General features: G+C 40.6%; 1 protein-coding gene across 1 annotated transcript in view; it reads right to left on the bottom strand.

Annotated features, from left to right (window-relative positions):
• Positions 1 to 426: 426 nt before the first annotated feature.
• The window catches only part of LOC119916492 (2-oxoglutarate and iron-dependent oxygenase domain-containing protein 3-like), a 21,063-nt gene continuing 978 nt past the window's right edge, over positions 427 to 20,511 (bottom strand). Inside the window, exons 2-3 of the mRNA XM_038736527.1 lie at positions 15,141 to 15,264; positions 427 to 1,227 (exon numbers count right to left, since the gene is read on the bottom strand). Of these exons, the coding sequence (XP_038592455.1) occupies positions 1,091 to 1,227; positions 15,141 to 15,264 (261 nt within the window). The 3' untranslated portion in view covers positions 427 to 1,090. The remainder of the gene's footprint in view (positions 1,228 to 15,140; positions 15,265 to 20,511) is intronic.

Raw genomic sequence — 20,511 nt, 5'->3', positions numbered from 1 at the left:
AATGCCAAAGAAAATACTATTAACATTTAACCCTGTTTTAAAGGTAAAGATTGAAACTTTTAGGGGCATATATAAAATACACACAATGATGGATTCACAGCTCAAACTCCAGAAGCTATAATGCAGAAATGAGAATGGAGAAGACGGTTTGTTCTGAGCAGTTGCGCGGAAAATAAGAAAGGCAAGCATGACTTCTTGAACAGGCGATAGTGTATGAAAAATCGAGCAATTCAAAAAAGTCTCTGCCTCAGATAGGAAGAGCAGATAAGACTCTAGTGGCAATCAATAGAAATATACACAGAAATGATTTTGGTTATTTCATGAAAAGTGAATACTGATCTGGTTACTGATGTGTGATGATTTCTAGGTGCAGAGAAAACCAACCAATGACACAGAGTGCTAAAAATGAGGCAAAGAGACAAGGACTTTTCAGGTTCTGTCAATATTTTATTTGAAGCTGTCCTCACTGACCACATGGAAGTAAATGGTAACACGGTAGAAAGAGCAATCAGTCTTGGAAAAGGAGAGGGTTCTTCTTAGAAGAAAACACCTCCTGTGTCAGGTGGGGTGGGGGGTGGGGTGTTGGTGATGAGAGGTTGATTCAATAGGTGATTCACCAGATTTATATCTCTTCTTCAAGGAATTGACAGGTCCCCTTAAAATGAAAAACACAGCGTGACATACAGAAAACACACAATCCCGCTTTAGCCTCTTTGAAACCCTTTCAGTTGAGAAGCAATTTCTGCTCAAGCCACCCCGCAAATGATCAAGGGGGAAAGATTGTGGAATGTGGTATAGAAAATTGGATAAAAATAGAGTCAGTTACAAATAAGAAAGCACCTCTATAGAAGAGAAGCTGAACATATGTGCCTTTTTTCTGTAGCACAATCAGGAAGGGGCAGCGAATCAATATCTGAAAATAAAAGAAAATGACAGATATTGGCCGTGCAGCTGCAGTAAACCACTGCTGCGAGTAAAACCTCCATATAAAATCTCACTTCTTCCTTTCTTGTCTCTCTCCTCTACCCCCCACCCCTTTGCTGCAGGGCTTGTCATGAGCCAATGGGCAGCCCCGTCACCCGTGGGAGCCTCAAGGCAGGGCAGGGTCCGAGATGGCGTGTGCAGGGTCGCAGGTGAAGGACACTGTGATGGCGTAGCGTGTCCCCCATGTCACCTTCTCCACGCGGTGGAGGTTCTCCGACCCGGAGGAGAAGAAAGAAACTCGTCCTGGGCAAGGAAGGAATGAGAGGGACATTGTAGGAGGGAAAAAAATGGTTTAAAAGATTAGTTAAACATTTTGGGGAGTATTTTATTATCATGTTGGCATTATGTACAGAACTGGAATCAGGACGTGGTTAACCTAACTTGGTATAAAGACTGGATGTGGGGGGGAAACAGCTAGCATGTTCAGAAATACACCAAAATTCAGAAATACACCTACCAACAGTCACATGTCTGTGCGTCAAACGTGGAGTCAGGACGTGGTTAACCTAGCTAAGGGCTGGACTGGCACAAAAAAAAAAAAAAATCAGCCCTGGCATTTTGGTCGAGGCGGCAAAACAAAATCGGACACAAGTCGGACACCCCTCACCAATACACCATCCTTCCTTTTTAGCTTAAGTTACTTTTTTTTGGATAATGCAGAGGTTTCTTATATATATACATTGCAGGCTTATTGTGGAAATAAACTCCTCTCATGGCATTTTTTATTTGTTAATTAACATTTCTTGGTGCAAGCTTGGTTCACCTCTACTCTCCTCCTCTGCTTGTATACACGCCTCCTCCTCTGCCTGGCAGTGGCCGTGGCTCTCCTTTACTTCCTCAAGTGCCTGTGCCTACACTACATCGGGTACTGCAGCCTCGGTAGTAAACATTGGTTATTTTCGTGCATTTAGAGGCATCCGTCTGAAGAAAAACTTTTTTTTTTTGGCCCGAAATTTAAAAAACAGTTATATAAATAAATAAACAACACTGCAGCTCACTCGGATGATACTCTAATGCGTGTGTGTCCCAGTGAGTTCCTTCTGCAGAAGACTTGAATAAATTTCACAGAAAGACTAGGGTTTGCCTGAGCTGTTTATCTGAAAACACGAACTGCCATCACAAGCTGTCAGACTTTCACTATGTAACTCCCCTAAAACCACAAGTCTTTAAATTTCTGTATGTGAACAATTAAACATTTTTATTTATGAACTTTAGACGCATTCTTTTGAACTTCTGACAGAGTTAGACTAACAGTTTTCCTCCTGCTTCCAAACGTTGTGTCCTATAGCTATAATGTTGCTCGCCAAGAAGTGGCTCAAAAAATGCAACCCCCCCTAAAATCACAAACTGTCACATTTACATTTCTCTTTATGTATACAATAAACACACAAGAAATATCTGGGTTAATCAGTGTTCTCTGGAGCAGTTGGTAGGTGTATTTCCAAACTTTAGACAAAGTCAGGCTCACTGTTTCCCCTTCCTGGGGATTCACCTCAGCCTCCCGTCTTTAAGCTAAGCGAGGCTGAACACATCCTGACTAGCTAAACTGTCATCATGAAATGGCTCCAACATGCAACTCTCCCTAAAATCACAAATGATCACTTTTATCCTTTCTCTTCATGTACGGGTTAAACAAACAAATTAGTGAGCTTTAGAATATGAATGTGATACGTTTTATAACTTAGCTAGCCATGCTAGCCTTTTCCAGTCTTTATGCTAAGCTAGTCGAATATCATCAGATATATCAGACTCCAGCTCTATATTTAACGTACAGATATGGGAGAGGTAATAACCTCGTCCTAATCTTGGAAAGACAGTAAGTAAGTTTATTCCCCAAAATGTTAACTGTTCATGACAGACTGTGCAGTATTGCTCATGGAACTGGAGTACATTTGATGAGGAGACAAACAACATAAAAAGACAAAAAAAGAAGCTGGGCCCATGAAGAGATGAAGTGACCATAAGGACTTATTCCAGGAATGTATTTTAGAGAATGCTGAAATGCATTCTTTTGACTATCTCATTTCAAACATTTTGCTTGAACCGACACAGTTTGAGTTTGGGGAGGTAGCCTCGAGGTAAATTATCTTTATTTATCAGAGGCTTTGCTTCGCAGGGCCAGCTAATTAGCTATTACCATTTCCCAGCCAGTCTGATTCTTTCTAATCACAACCTGCTCCGTCTTAAATATACATTTGCATTAATACATTTACATAGCTAGTCTGCGGTTATATCCCATAATAAAGAGATTTATATTTTAAAAGTTTGCAATGTCTTGTTACAAAACTTCCTGTTCCTTTGCCTTCTGAAGGGGTTATCTCATTATGTGAATATGCATAAAAAGCTGGGATCATTATGTCCCAATTTGTTTGCTCCACTTTTCCTCTAAGGAATACTGACTTGCGTCTGTTCATCTGTGTGTGTGTGTGTGTGTGTGTGTGTGTGTGTGTGTGTGTGTGTGTGTGTAAAACCTCCTGGCAGGGCATTAGCTGAGGACATCAGGGGAAATCAGCGCTCACAGTTAAACAATGGAATTTACACTGAAAAGCTAAAGAATAGGAAATGAGAAGAAAGAGAATTGAAATGTGTGTGAGCAGCAAGATAATGAGTGGTGGTCTGCTTGTTTTTATGTCATTGAAAAGGAGGACTTTTTCAAGTGCTCCAATTAGCCACACAGCTTTAGATAACTGCACAATGAAATAATCTTTGAAAATAATTCCTTGCACTTGTCAATATAAACGTTCCCAGTGTTTCCCGTGAAGGGCCCAGCAGATTCAGTGCAGTCAGCAGAGGAGATTAGTGCAACACAATGGAGGGATTTTCACAGAGGAATTCAACAGGGTTCACACTGTTCCAGAAATCACTTACAGGAACACCTAGAGATACTTTTTCTGTATGCAAATCTCAGTGAAGTTGAGAAAGCTATGGATAGTTTATACTCACAATCAGATCAACATTTACAAATCTAGGTTTATTACCAATTAGATTCTTTCAACTTTACTCGCTCTCCACACGTTTCCCGGTCATGTGTGCCGCCCCCTGCAAAATGACCACAAGGGCTTAAAAAGTAGAGTCTAATCTATCAAAACATATATATAAGTTCATATGTGTGTAACTTATCTTAGTACTAGCAGTCTGTGAATATTCCAAATGGTGCCAACATCCTACTAGTGAAACAGAGCATGGTAAAAAGTGTGTAGTGCATTTAAGGTTTTCAAATTAAAATACTGGAGCAACATGGTGAAAGTCTAATGCATGCTTCTCCTCGCTCAATCCCCCTATTGAGCCCAAAGGGAAAAGAAAGAAAAAATAAATAACTTACGGCTTCTATGTCCTAACTGGCCAAAAATTAGGAGTATAAGTGTTTCATCAATGTTCTTTATTTCTATCTTAGCCAGTATTTAGGAGAACAGCTTTTAGCAGTCATAAATCGAAGTTTGCTCGCTCTTCCAGCACCTCGTGAACATAGACAAACGTGGACAAACTTGTATTTTCAATGCAACCATGTTCCCCTGGTTGGAACATTTCTTTCCTCACCTACAGAGAACCGAAGTGAAACCAGAACATATTTACTATTTCTGTTTTAGTGGACTTTAACAAACAGCATTTCCCACAAGCCCGAGGTTTAGGCCTTCGTGGGCTATACATCATAACTCCCTGAGCGAGTTGAAGAGTTGCGGCTGCTCACAAATTAATCGTTATTTAAAGACAGTGAACCCCTGGAACACAATTCATTTGTTCAGGAAGGCCAATAAAAACAAAAAGCTAAATGAGAGATTGTAGTAAGTTACAGAAGGTAGTGGAACAGAGGCTAGACAGGGAGTGACGTCATGACTTTGACTCTATAGCGGAAGATCCCGTATACTGCAGTATATGCAAGATATGGCCCTCCTGCAGACGCTGTGAAACAATGTCGTTGAATAGGGCTGACAGGATCGTTTCAAGCAGGTGGGTCAAATTACTTAGGCTACTATCTTAATTTATACTTTTTAACTTAAAGTTTCTATGTAGATGGTGTATTGAGATTATGGTATCTATTTATTTTGGCATTTTGCTAATATAACTTAATGGTACCAAAGTCATTTGCCTATTCACGTATAACCAAGGCATAAAAAAGTGGTGCTTTTTTCTGTATTTTCATTTTTAACCTCGTCTAATAGCCGCCTCCAATTGTCAGGAACAGACAAGTCATCCTAATTTCTGAGTGTCGTAGAACACCAATTTCACATCACCCCATTGAAGTAGTCCTTCTCCTTGCTGAAAACTGGTGTAGGATGCTTCATAAATAACTCAAACCCTACTGTAAGGTAGTGCTAACTGCCTGAGACGCCTGATAAATGAGGGCCCTGATCATGATCTCTTACGCGATTTCAAAAAAATAAGTATAAAAGGAGTATAATAAATTATTCATCCAGCTGTGAAATTTGCTAAATAATACCCAAGCCACTCCAGGTCACATCAAAGTGGCCCAGGATTCCACACAGAAGTGGAAAGGTATTATTTTGTTCTCCTGAGTCAAAGCAATATACTTGCTTCCAATAAAGTTAAAGGGGAGCAGTCCACATCCAGGACAAGGACTGCATGAGCAAAGTTTATGAAATCCTGATATACAGGCTTGTTGCTGTGTATGCATCATGAGGCATTCATAAATGTTCACAGAACACACTTACAGAACATAACAGCAAGTTTCTCCTATGGTTACAAATTTCCCTCTGCCTAAATTTAGTCAGCTGTAATAATATATTCTGGAGGCTTAGCACACCTACGACAGTTCATATTACAACCTGATGGTAATTTAATAGCTTTTTTAGGACATCTAACTAATCCAGGACATACTGTTACTACATACTACAAAGAAGCATTAATGGAGAACTTCACCCATTATACACATCAAAGTCTCTTATAAAGCCTTTTGAGCTGTGTGATGTCTGATAAATGTCCTCAAGTTCTGTCAGTGTCGGTTGGGTGTTGAAGACTACAAGTTGGAAAATGAAAAAAAGTCTAGGGGCGTGGAGTTAGAAAGAAGTGAGTTTACAGGCTAGCCGCTACAGGACATTAGGAGCACAACGTACCCGGAATGCATTGAGAGTAATACAGGCGCCAGATTTCAATAAAGAAGAAGAGTGAGGAGAATAAAAAGAGTAAATCTCTGTTTCTGGTCTCATGGAAGCTGAAACTGGCAATAATCAAATAACAATTATTTATTATTTAATTGTCCATTAACAAGTCTATTATTTTTCTCAACTTATCAACTAACCATGTAGTCTTTGAAATATCAGTGAAGGAACACCTGTCACAGGTCCTTAGGGCCCAACATGGTTTTCTCCAACCATCCATCCATCCATCCACCCATCATCAACCGTTTTCTCTAACCAAAAGGTCCAAAAAAGATTTCATTCACTATGATATAAACTAGAAAAGCTGGAAAATCTCACATTGAGAAGCTGAAACCAGAGAATGTTTGAAGTTGCCTGAGACGATGAATCAATTTTTAATAATGGTGCGGATACACTTTGGATGGGGCTTCTTAACATTTGGACAGTAAAAAAGAAACTCAGTCCCTACACACAGGCTCCAAAAGGTCCCTTAAAAAATTGCCGGACACGCAGTTCCTGGCCAGAGAAAATTTGCCTCTTACAGGGTTGCTCTTAAATGGTCTGCTGTGCACTTGGTTCTTTTGATCACCAGACACAAAAGTAGACAGGAGATAGTAGGACAGGTAGGACAAGATGTAATAGCCAATTTTGGAGATGTAATGAAAAAGCAATGCAATGACTATAGCATCAAATGATTATTACTTAAAATGTGAAACGAGTACATGAAACATGACCTTCATGAGTAACACAGTGTGTCAAGTGAAGGGCAGTCGACACAATATGCACATTTCGTGGGCTTAGCTGGAAGTGGTCTCAATCTGAATTTGAGCCATCAAGAAACTGCTCAACTTTCTCATGGGTTCGACATTACTCCTGCTCTTTAAGCCATGCCTCTAGAGTATTTTTGCTTAATAACGTCATTGATTTGCACTTAATGAGGTCTTTAACTTCAGAGACCCAACCTGGATGAGTGCGCAGTGATAAGATTCTAAACAGTGCGTGACTCAAATATAAATTGCTGCTACAGTGAAATGTCAATAAAACATCATCAGCACAGACACAAGTTACACATCACGTCCACACACTGTCCAGTCAATGCATCGATTACTCCCAGCCTCATAATTAATTGGTGGAGGATGAATCACAGAGGCTGTATGTTTGTCTTGAGGGAGGCTGGGACGGAAGTTAAAGGAAGATGAAGTGTTGTGTCCGAATTAAAAAGCAGGTTGAACCGTCCGGATAAATCTCAGGTGTAAAATACATTCCCATATGCATTACCTGTTTGACTTTGCGACTCAGCCCAGGGCTACGATTTAAATCCTGGAGAGGAGAGGAAAGCATTTTCCCACTGCACCATCCACGCATCAGCACCAAGGTTAGTAGAGGCTGCTCTCAAAGATGACATCGCTTGTTTACAATAATGGTATTCAATTTCTGGGTTTTTCAGTGTTTTGTATAGTCATGGAGTTGAGTCACCTCACCTGAAACAAAAACAACCTCACCTAACATCATGGTTTATTCAATTTTGTGATATTTACTTTCAGTTATAAACTGTGTGTACGTACAAAACAGGGCTGGAAACGTGCCACTTCCCAAGCAAAGGTTGTGATCTATAAAAAACAAACTTGACAGGACAATGTGCGCTCCTCCACGCAAACTCTATCCACAACCTGGAGGAAAAACTGACATAATCTTTATTACATAAAGAGTGTAATGATTAGTTAATAGTATACTGTTAGTATAACAATAATATATTAAATACTACATACATTAGATTTTCTTATAGGCCTTTTTACCACTAGTTGAATATTAAATCCAGTTACAGCTGTTTCATTTCTGATGGGGGTTTTTATTCATTAAATCCTTGTGCAAGCAAAAGTTTCTACACTGGCCTCTAATTTGTTAATGCTAAGTCCTAACTTGTCAATAATCATATTGTTCAACATTTAATTATTTGCTGTCGCACGTCAATTTTTTTAATATCCCGCCCCATCTAGGCTGTCGGTTTATGGAAAGTGACTGACAAGCACGTCGGCTCTGTGAAAAGTTGAATATGTTGAGATTAACGAAAGGCACCCATACAGCTAATGTTAAATGGCAGCGAGCCAAACCCAAACCTCCCGTATCTTCTCCCAGTTTTCTTCTGTCTCACCACTTCAGCTGCCGACGACGTTTCTCTGATTCTGTCACAGAGCAACCGGTGCTCCGTTGACACTAGCTGCTGAACTGATCACTAACCAGTCACTGCTTTAGTATACAGAAGACCTATACATAGGTCAAAGGTCAAATTACCTGTTTTGAACAATGGATGTCAACAACGAACAGCAACGAGAGCAAGGGGACGACAACGAGGACAAGTTCAAGGAAGAAGAGTTGGAAGAAGAGGACGACGACGATGAGTTGGAGGAGGACGAGGGCAAAGAAGAGAAGGAAGGAGAGCCATCTCTGATGAGATCAGGGCCACACTTATTGATCATGTGATCAACCAGAGGTTGACAATGAGAGAAGCTGGACTGAGTGTCCAACTTAACATTCGCATCCATAATTTGAACCTTTAGAAATTTGAACAGGTAGCTACAATCGAATGGTTATTTCAGCAGTACAGTATTGTAAAATAAGTATTAAAAATGATAGTAGTAAAAATGATACTTTTGGTTTATACATGCTTCTGGTTTCCTTTTCTTGTATGCTGCTGTATACAACACTGTGCTACTGTTACAACTGTAATGTTTTGCCTCCGTTTCAACATTGTATTGGTGTTTACAGTGTACTCTTCAGCACCAGTGTGTAAATGGTATATCCAACTTAGTATTTTGAAAAAAGTGTTCATCTGATTCCAATGCTTCATTTTGGGATGTGTTGATGACATTTAAATGCAGCGTTTCATTTTGAAGGACATTTGGGGCATTTTGCATTTTGTGTGAGCAGTTTTGGGAATTGTGTGTAGAGTTTTGAAAAAAGGAGACAGTTTTGAAAACGCGTGTAAGCAGTTGTAAAAAATTATAATACTTGCATGCAGTGCTATTTATTCTCATAAATAAATTAAATTTGCCTCCTTTTCTTCATGCAGTCAGTACGTATTTATATTAATGAGGGGCGTTTCACTGACCATTTATAGCCAACTACGGGCATTTAAAGGGTTGGACAAGGAGTTGACTGTGATTTATAGAGGGAAATCGGCGTAGGATGTGTATGCGCCCTGTTTTATATCAGAATATTTTTGTGCGTCCATACTTCCTGTGTTGTGTATGTACACAACCTTTAGGAGTCTTTTCTCTGTACAGTTTTATAAATGAAACCCCAGAGGTGCTAAATCACACAGCTAAAGTGATAGATAGTTATTGTTATTACTGACTCTGGCTTTGTGTAGGCCATCATCATGAAAGTATTAGTCAATTAATCCATTAGAAAATGTACAGGAAAGTAATAGACAGTCAGTAAAATGGCAGAATATATTGAAAATGAGCCATTACAATACGGCTGACTAAACAATCATTTAAGTTATTGGGAGTACTACTAAAACCTGTGAAAACTGTTTTATATCATCTTCTGTGGCTCTGGATAAGAGTGCTGCGTTATGAGTTCATTTTGGTATAGTGACCTCATTCATTTTAGCAGGACTATGTAACGCACACTGGCCCAAAAAGACCTTTTCCCATACACAGCTGTTAGAAATAGGAACAGCTATAAAACTATGTATACATCTTTAAGAGTGTCAACACCTCAAATTGTATTATCAGAGCACTATTAATAAATTATTTCTTGAAAGTCATGTGTGTATGGAGCCAACAGGAAGTCAGCTGGCTCTGCCAGAGTGAGTCTGGCTTGGCCAGAGAAAGACCCTCATGCAATCATGTCCCAAAGATGTAGATTTTTTAAAAAGAGATCTATGTTCAAGTCTGAAAAAATTACTTTGAAACTGCAATTTGCATTATAAAGTTAAGAGCACAGTAACCCTACATCTGTGTCTGCCTTCAGTCCCTTCTTTCAGAGTTCTTCCACAGCTACACCAGTAGTCATCCGTGTTTGTCTTCGCTGTCGATAGCTGAATGACAAGTTCCTCTTTTATCTGGTGCATCAGAAACTTTTCTTAGACGCTCCTTTTTGGTTTTCTGTCATAGGCTCTGCCTAATCCGTCACTTTAGTTGCACCTCCCTTCAGCAATGATAAGCCATCACTGCTGGTTGATGCAAAACATATTAGTACCGGCTCGTCAGCTCGCAATAACACCAGATTTAAAAACTCCAGTATGCTGTGGATACAGAGAGAGATTTACCTGGTGGTGATAGGCTTGATCAGCATTGTGTGAACTCTTTTGAAGTGCTTTGAATGTAACAGATGTTCATTTATTTGTAAAAGTCCCACACTCCAGCTTATATACCCATATACACACACACCTTATAAATTGGGATTTAGGCCTGTTATGTGCCAACTATCAGTCCAGACATTGTCAGTGTATTTAGTGCCTGTCTGTTTGCAGAAGTGCAGCCACCAAGGTCAGGCTCGTGGTTTTAAATCGGCAGCCCAGCTGAGGTTATCGAATTCCCCCTGTGGTCGTCTAGGCTGACAGGTTAACCTCTGGCTCCTCTGACTGGCAGACGTGCCTTTTTCTTGCTCTGTCCATCCACTGCTGTTTGTATCTGCCATTCCCAGCCAAACACCCTTTCTCTATCACATATCTAGTCTTTATCTATCTCCCGGCCATTTTCTGTTGCTTTCACTTTCAGCAAATCTATCAGTCATCTCTCTCTCCCTCTCTCTCTTTCCAATCCTCCACTCTTTTTCCTCCTCCTTTCTTCCTCCGCAACTTGAACAACACTTCTACCTCTGTCCCCCTGGTGCTCACTGTCATGACATTCTTGACTTTCGCTCTCTCTGACAGTCCTGATTGTCGTCCTGGTGTTATAATTACAACATATTCGTTGATGTCGCCTCAAAGAGCTGCGATTATCTCAGCGAACTAATCATCCGTCCATGTATGAGGATCAGACTCTCACCAAGTCAAAACCTGTCAGTCACCTGCCCGGCATGCCGCCCAAAGATTTTGATGTGAGGTGTGTTTTAGCAGAGCCAAATGAATGTGTGCTATTGATGCATTATGCATGGGCTTTTGTTGTGTTTCCTTCTTGATCCACCTCTTTGAATAGAAATCACAGTGACAGACGTAATCACTGTGCTTGAGTTTCACAAGTGGCTTTGACAGGTCAGTTATATTTAGATTCTTGAGCATGTGCCGACTACACTGAGAATTAGAAATCTACCAAGGGAGGACCTTGAAAGGGAGGAGCGTCTCTTCTTCTGTTGTCCCATCTCTTCTTCTTATTCACCCAGGAGATTTCTTTGGGTTTAAGATCAAGCTGTTACCATTCTTTCTGTTGTCTGGAGTTTATTCTCACTTCACTGAAGCAAGGTGGCTGTGATATCGAGGCGGCAGGCAAGACATGGTCTCTCTTCATTATCATATGGCCTTCAGTCAACGTCCCTCACTGCGCTCATAGGACACGGTCAGTGGCCTGGGAAGCTTCATCATTGCTCACTGGCTGGGTAAGAGCTGTGTGTCTGACTGGTGCGTGAGATGGATGGAGCAGCGGGCAGGAAGCGGGAGGTAAAATGAAGATTGTAGGCGAGGAAAGAGGGTGATGAGTTTTTTAAAAGTGGCAGAGGAGCTGGATTAGAGGAGATGAAGGACAATGGGTGAGATAAAAAGAAGGTGGGAAGAACAGCAGTGGAAAACGTTAAAGAAAGGACAAGGTGAACAGGGATGGCTGGGGACGGTTTTCTGTCAGATATGATTGTGTGAGTGGAAGCGGGGGCGGAGCTAGACTCTCAGGTAAGTGGGGATGGGGCTTCATCACGGGGCCCACCTGCTACCAAGTCATTTAAACCAAGTTTACATGACCCAAGACTCACTCTGAAAGTCCACTGAGTGCGTCTGCATCGCTGCTGCCGGAGCTGATCGCAGCCATTCTACTAAATATTTGTGTTCACACCAGTGGCGCTGCAGTGCGTCCAGCGTCAAGCAGCACAGAGCAGATGAACCAGGCAGGAAGTCAGCGACAGGAACGGCAGAGAATCCGGTCAATTCTTAAAATAAAATACCCTGTACAGACTTCCAATCGTATATCAACAATAAACACAGTTAAATCAGACAAAAAATAAATAATTTAACTACGTAGCACAAAGAGCAAGCACTAATCAACAAAATGTAAACATGTCGGCAAAATCCAGCAGGCAAAACGCTCTTATTCTGAAATTCTCCCTGTGGTAGTTGATAGATGCACCCGTCAAGACAAACAAAAGAACAAAAGCGGGTCAGAGAAGCACAAAAAGGACATACAAAACAAGTCATTAACGTGGGGCAGGATCACGTTCCGCTGCTACTTAAAGTTTGCTAATAATTTGTTTGAAATACAAATGTTATTTTATGATTTATATTTATTAAAACGTGTCTGCTTAGAATCTAGTGTTTTTTGTTGGCAGGGCAGTTTAGTGGAGGTTTATCATTGAAACCAGGAGTGAAGGGACTGTTTCATTTGATAAGAGCTGCTGAATTTTTCCATTACAGGGGGAGCTGCATGCAGCGTTGTCGTTCATCCATATAAACACTCAACTGAGCTAAACTTCACGGCCCACATAGGGGGCCCCCTACCCAGCCAGGGTGTTGGCCGCTAGTGATGTGCAATACCACTTAATTCCTAAACGATCCAATACCAAGCAATACCCAAGCAGGTATTGACGAAACTTTTTACATATTTTATTTCTGGTTTAATGTAACCCTTTTAAATGAATATCGATCCTAGAGCAGGAAATGTTGGCATCAGAAATATCGATACTTCGATTTGGAATAGACTCACTATTCATGTTGTTGCTCATTCAAGAGCAACAACGTTTACAAAGCAATGCAGGGAAATATGATTGAAGAGCAAAGCTGACCTATGGAAAACTTTGGACCAACATGTAAGACAATGCTCTCCACCACCATCTCCATAACACCAAATGTTTTGTTATGTCTGGCTATGTTTGTTTTACTTTCTATCTGCTGTACCCAGGTCTCTCTTGCAAAAGAGATATTGATCTCAATGAGATGACATCATTTAATAAAGGTGGCATTCATAAATGAGGAAATATCTGATGGAGGAATGGTGTTCATCCCTCCAATAGAGTTCTACAGACTTGGCAAGAAGCACCGAAGCTGTTCTTGAGGTTTGTAACCCATCTGTCTCTATGGATAGCTCTGTTGCTGGCTAATGCTAGCATGTTCACAACTGTAGAGCTTGTTAATAGTTAGCTCACCACCAAGTAGTTTGCCAACTACTCTGCAAAAAGTCACTATTTCACCAAGCTTCTAGCATCAAATATTTCATAGTGATGTGTGGATGAATTGGACTGTTCTGTTTTTGAATTTAGCGTCTAAGGAGAGAGGGTGCTGTACAGACTGCAAAGCCTCTTGAGACAAATTTAGGATTTTGGGCCACAGTATACAAATAACACTGACTTTATTTTTCTTTGACCTTCTGTAAGTAACCCAGATTACTGCCATGAACTTCAAACACTTTTTTGAACTATGAAACATTGCAAAGATTTCACCTGGCTTCCCCTCTGGGAAAGATAGTACACAGTTAAAACAGCAGAGCAAAAGTAGAGCAAAAGGGATGAAAATTCACCATCCAATTAGATGGAGGTCTGAAACAAGTTAGTAAACTCATCCTGGCACATTCCTTGCTAAAGTGACCAACTCAAAAACTTTCCTGAGTTTTCACAAGCTCCCCAGAGACCTGATCCAATTCCCCTGTTTTTAAGTGCTCCAGTCTAGAGCTGCACAATATATCGTTTCAGCATCATCATCGCAATGTGTCCATGCGCAATAGTCACGTCGCAGAACAATGCAAGCAAATGTCAAGCAAATCAAGTTAAGTCAACCACCTCAACTTTTTTGCTGCTTGATACAAAAGGAAAACTTGCTCGGTTCTCATTTCACTGACTAAACTACAGGACGAGTCTGTCTTATGTAACATCATTTACTCTAATTTTAGGGTTCTTGGATACACAGTTTGTCGCTAGTGAGTGACTGCCTGCACAGCAAACCACCAATCCCAATGATCAGTTTATTAAACAGCCAAAATAGGCCCCACCTCCTTTGGTTGACAACAACTTGAAAATAAGCGAGGAACAGGAGAAAACCATCTAAACAGTGGATATGGTTGCAAAAAGAAACTTTTGTAAATCACTCAGGGGGCAGGTAACTTTTTACCATTTAGTTTCAAGTCTGTTTACTGCATTAAAGCTCAAGAAAGGATGGTTTGTTCTTAAACAAAAGTCTTCAGAAAGACATTTTTTTAGCTTATTTATTATTTTCTATGCATTTTCCCTACAAAATCACAATTTTAAGATGCTTAATTCTTTTCAAATAGAGCAATTGAAGTCATCTGGTAAAAATCCATGTATTTTTTCATATTGCAAAATATATAGCAGAAAAGAAAGTTATTGCAATGTCATTTTTTCCCCAATATTGTGCAGCCCTACTCCAGTCCTATTGTATTCCAGGAATTTAAAACTTTCTACATGTGGTTTTTGCCCAGGTAACTTTAAAATATCAATTTACTCCGAGCTTTACCCATATCTACTTTATGTTCATATACAGAATGTATCAACAGACAAGACGTTATGTCTAACCCTGCGGGTACTATAAGCGAGTTAAAGCCTAATCCCCTGCACCTTCACTGTGCAGCCGTCTATGCTATTACCCACTTACAGAGGATTACGCCCTCTTCGCTACACATTTTAGAGTGCTAAAACCACCTCCATATTCCCTAATGCAGCGGAGTACAGCAATTATAATTGTAAGCACAGCTTTAATTAATAATGAAATCCTTTATCTATCATGCATCACTTTAAGCGTTAGTTAATAGGCTTTTACAGACGAAGCCACCAGGTGTTACTTTGGATAGTCTGTATTAACAGTAACTTTCCTTACAGTAAGTCAAGGATCACTGTGTTTGAAGATGATGTGGCAAAAACCACTACGTTAGGCAGATTTAGTCTTTAATAGCTGGTCGCTACCTGCACGTGGTTCCACTGTCCGGTTGCCATTTTGGTCCATGAAGATAAATCTTCCTCCGGTGAAGTCAGAGCCGTAGTCAGACAGGTACAGGAGGGAGGTGTAGTCAAAAGAGCCATAAGTCACCTGACAGAGAGTGAGAAAGGAAGACAGTACCTGCATTAAAACATGACCTTCACTCCCCTGCTAGTAATTAAACTGACAATTTGTACTAAATACTGCCATTGAAACCAGGACTAAGAGTCTGCAACCATTACATTGAGTACCAGCCCAAAGTTAGAAGCACAAACTTTTGAAACAACACATTAGTTTTTTTTTTTACTAATCCATGAATGGTTATTAAGCTCTTGTAAAGGAACGCTTCACCAATTTTGGACTAACTGTTCGACCGAGTAGAGAACACAACACCATCTATAATACATGGCTTTCCCATCATTGCAGTATCTCAGCCACGTGTTTGTGGCCACTGTGTCAGCCACTCTCGTTGGAAAGAGTAATATTTGGTCTTCTCCTCACTCGTGCGATCTCCTGCAGCCGGGTCACCTTCACTGCTCTCCTAAGATCTTTGGGGCTGACTAAATGTGTTTTTTTCCATTTCAAAAAGAAATCAACAGTTTGCATTTGCACTAACAAGAACCTCCTGATATCACAAAGTGACACATAAAATGTGGGCATACTTGCAAGTCACAATGGTGCAACTATTTATTCATCATTATGCATGCAGTTCTGCAACTAATGGATTGTAGTCTAAAGGCAGCCCTGCCTCAAAATGTAGAGAAATGAATTCCTGTAAAGTTAACTGTGCTATGGGCTGTTTATGTTACAGCTAATAAGAGATGCTCAGATCCACGAGAGCCCTCTGAGCTCAAACATACACGATAGCCTTAATGAAACATCAAAGAAAAGGAACAAGGAGTGGCTGTCTTTTCAAAGAGTCAAACAGTAATTTCAGACTGAGCGAGCGCTCTCACTTGATCATACCTCAAAGAAAGAACAACAAAGTGACCTGCTGAGAGTTTCATAAATCTCTGAAACAACTGTTTCCGATGGGGTTCTATAGTTTAAATGCGCAACATTTCATTTTATAAAACAATTAATTAATATAAATTATCTGTCTGAAGTCTATGTCTCTGCCTGCCTAAATGCCTAATTAACCTGCAACTGCCTAATAATTGATAACTGAGGTGCTTTGGGTTCTGTAACATTTGTTGGGGGCATGTTAAATAGTAAACTGGGTTTTCATTTACAAGGTGAGACAGTACATTGGAATCATGCCATCAACCAATATGGGAAAAAAAGAGTGAGAAAAGACAGTATAGAGACTATGAGGGCTGAGAAGCTGCATAGGGTTACCATGTACATTCATATAAAAGGTGCTATGATACATTGCCAGCTAGGGGTGCTTGATTAAAAGCCCCCCCCCCCAAAGTTAAAGGTTTGTTCTGTAGCTTAAAAAGAGCCGATGGATGGAGAAGGTTTTACTTTTTACTTTTCTGATTCAGCTGTTAAATATAAAGTAATGTAATGTTTTCTATAGTTAGATTTTGCTCACATTTGAGTGTCTGTCAGTGCCTGTAGCAAAACCTGGGTAAATAACCACCGAGGGGAACAAGCTGAAAACACATTTTATCACTATATAAATTATTGTTAGAAAACAATTACCAACCAGCAGACACGGAGCAACATTATCAGTGATGTGGAGCTGTGTATTTGGCCAACATAATTCAATATTCACTGTCTTTTTAGCTTTGTTTTGGTCTCTACCAACTCCTGTGACAAGAATCTGGCTCTTTAGCTACTAGATGCTCCACTATGTTTATTAGCTAGTCGCCAAAGTTGTCTACTGTTTGGTGCTACGTAGGAAGCAATCAGTAGGTTTAGCAGAGCTTTAGCAGAGTTTGTGGGCCAGACTAAAAGAGGCTAAAACAGCCTCTGAAAAAATAAAAGTTGAAATTGAAGTGAAAAATTTAAGGTGGACATCTCAAGACATACAGTATCTTACAAAAGTGAGAACACCCCTCACATTTTTGTAAATATTTGGTTATATCTTTTCATGTGACAACACTAAAGAAAGGACACGTTGCTACAATGTAAAGTAGTGAGTGTACAGCTTGTACAACAGTGTAAATTTGCCAATGTCCAAATTGGGCCCAACTAGCCATTTTCCTTCCCGGTGTCAGGTGACTCATTAGTGTTACAAGGTCTCAGGTGTAAATGGGGAGCAGGTGTGTTAAATTTGGTGTTATCGCTCTCACACTCCCTCATACTGGTTACTGGAAGTTCAACATGGCACCTCATGACAAAGACCTGAGCATCTGAAAAAAAGAATTGTTGCTCTACATGAAGATGGCCTAGGCTATAGGAAGATTGCCAAGACCCTGAAGCAGCACGGTGGCCAAGGCCATACAGCGGTTCAACAGGACAGGTTCCACTCAGAACAGGCCTCGCCATGGTCGACAAAATTTGAGCATCATATCCAGAGGTTGTCTTTGGAAAATAGAGGTATGAGTGCCGCCAGCATTGCTGCAGAGGTTGAAGGGGTCGGGGGTCAGCCTGTCAGTGCTCAGACCATACGCCGCACACTGCGTCAAAATGGTCTGCATGGCTGTAAACAGTTTGCTGAAGACAAGGAGACTAAGGACATGGATTACTGGAACCATGTCCGGTGGTCTGATGAGACCAAGATAAACTTGATTCAGATCGTGTCAAACGTGTGTGGCGGCAACCAGGTGAGGAGTAAAAAAGACAAGTGCGTCTTGCCTACAGTCAAGCATGGTGGTGGGAGTGTCCTGGTCTGGGGCTGCATGAGTGCTGCCGGCACTGGGGAGCTACAGCTCATTGAGGGAACCATGAATGCCAAAATGTACTGTGACATACTGAAGCAGAGCATGATCCCCTCCCTTCAGAGACTGGGCCGCAGGCCAGTATTCCAACATGATAACGACCCCAAACACACCTCCAAGACGACCACTGCCTGGCTAAAGAAGCTGAGGGTAAAGGTGATGGACTGGCCAAGCATGTCTCAAGACCTAAACTCTATTGAGCATCTGTGGAGCATCCTCAAACAGAAGGTGGAGGAGCGCACGGCCTCTAACATCCACCAGCTCTATGATGTCATCATGGAGGAGTGGAAGAGGACTCCAGTGGCAACCTGTGACACTCTGGTGAACTCCATGCCCAAGAGGGTTAAGGCAGTGCTGGAAAATAATGGTGGCCACACAAAATATTGACACTTTGGGCCCCATTTGGACATTTTCACTTAGGGGTGTACTCACTTTTGTTGCCAGCAGTTTAGACATTAATGGCTGTGTGATGTGTTATTTTGAGGGGACAGCAAATTTACACTGTTATACAAGCTGCACACTCACTACTTTACATTGCAGCAAAGTGTAATTTCTTCAGTGTTGTCACAGGAAAAGATATAATCAAATATTTACAGTATTCACTTTTGTGAGATACTTTATATACATAAACTAAAACACTAGAGGTATGTGACAAACCATAGTCGACCTTTCAAATTAATTCATGTTCTGTAGTTCCAAGGTCCAAATCCACCAGTGCAGGAGGCTATTTTACAGCAATGATCACCATATTAACAACTTGGCATACATCTTTACTTCAGCAGCAAGAAAAAGCCACAGTCCTAAATGGAAATCCTACATTTGATTTGATTGATTTGTCTGCACCTATATTTCAGTTTCATTATGAAGTTTATCCCTGCCATGAATGAGCTAAAAAAAACACAACAACCGCTTTTTGTGCTGTCTTACTACAACTACTGCGGTGACACTCTTTCAGCAATATGATTGATGGGGAAAAAATTCACCACCAAAGACGTCCGATTCCATTTACATTTAAATGAGGGTTGGGTTAGCCAATTAGCCTCAATATGGCGGCAGAGACAGATGGGGGAGAGAAGTGGGTCCTTTCAGATTAAATTTTTCCAACTGTTGAGGGCCAGCGGGAGAGGATGTGGAAACAAATTTTAATATGGTCGAGGCAACAGCAAACACGCTATGTTCCGAGAAATACCACTAGCAAAGAAAATATGTACAGTCTCTTTTCCTTCTTCCCTTTTCTCATTTAGCAAGAGAGGAATTTAGATCAATATTGAGACAGATGCTTCACCAGGTTTATGAGTGATGCCAATAAACAACGCCTCCAGGCCTATATTTTCTTTCTTATCTTTCCTAAAACAACATTCAGGGATGTCAGCCGTCTTACACTAAATTGCAATGATTTTTATCAGCCTTCTGGCGAGACAATAAGAAGAAACAACAAATAACATTAAATATACTCCCAATCAGAAGAATTCCTAGCAGCTCAGGAGATACATGCCATCTTATTTTTCCATTTTTTAACTAAATAAGTTGTAAAGCATTGAAACTTTTTTCTCCCCAGACAGACAACCCATTTATTTTAAACTTGCCTCAAGGTCGTCTTTCAATCCCAGAGAAACAACGTCTCATGACAACGAACAAAGTCCAAAGTGAAAGACTAAGATTAAAGCGGTGAGAAAAAAGCTGCACCACATGTATATTTATAAAGAATGAATGAACATTTTACATAACAGAACAGAGGCATGGACTACAGGAAATTAAGTAGCTGCCTTGAAGGGGAAAACCACTTATTTTAAGACATTATGTATAAATAACTTTCTTTCACCAGTAAGATCTGAAACTTGCAGCAACACAATGTCTGAACTGATGGTTAAAGTGAGCAAGAAAAGTAGGGGAGGGAAAGATCAGTATTTAAGCAAACAACATAACATGGGATAGTTGTTCAAATGGGGATAACAGTGCTCTGTTTCGGACGATCTCGTTTTGAAAACATTCATGGTGTTGCGCTTGTTTGGACTCATGAAGAGTGGCATAAAATGTTGGAGAAAAAAAAGGGAGCTTGAGAGAGAAGTTTTAATCTGAATGGAATATTTTAGAAAGTTACATAAATTGACGGACACAGATGGCACATTTTTGACGTTGGAAAGATGTGGGCAGAGGGAGACACATACCTGCACACAACCTCTAGCATCATAATTCGGTTTTACACAGCTGAAACCACCTCATCTAAAGTATCCAATTGGTGCTCAGTCTCCCTGTGTGCTTTTTTGGTAGGGTGAATGAGTTTGCTTTAATCGAGTCAAACTGACCTTCCTCAGATATCTTCATGGCTTCCAAAAGTGTGGTAACTTTGTTTGGTAACTCTTGCAGATGTTTTGAGTGAATGCTAGACAGAACCACTACTCCATTACTGCCTCCTGACCCTATATCTAAGGGTGAGTCCAGCTGCTCTGTGGAAACTCATTTCCGCACCAACCGAAACCTTTGATTTCAGGTTCAACAAATCCATTCCACATATCAAGAGGATTCCCAT

The sequence above is a fragment of the Micropterus salmoides genome, unplaced genomic scaffold (assembly GCF_014851395.1).
Source record: "Micropterus salmoides isolate LMB-PRFRI ecotype aquatic unplaced genomic scaffold, ASM1485139v1 Ms_hic_scaffold_21, whole genome shotgun sequence".
Lineage (NCBI taxonomy): Eukaryota > Metazoa > Chordata > Actinopteri > Centrarchiformes > Centrarchidae > Micropterus > Micropterus salmoides.
This window is presented reverse-complemented; position numbering and strand designations above follow the sequence as displayed.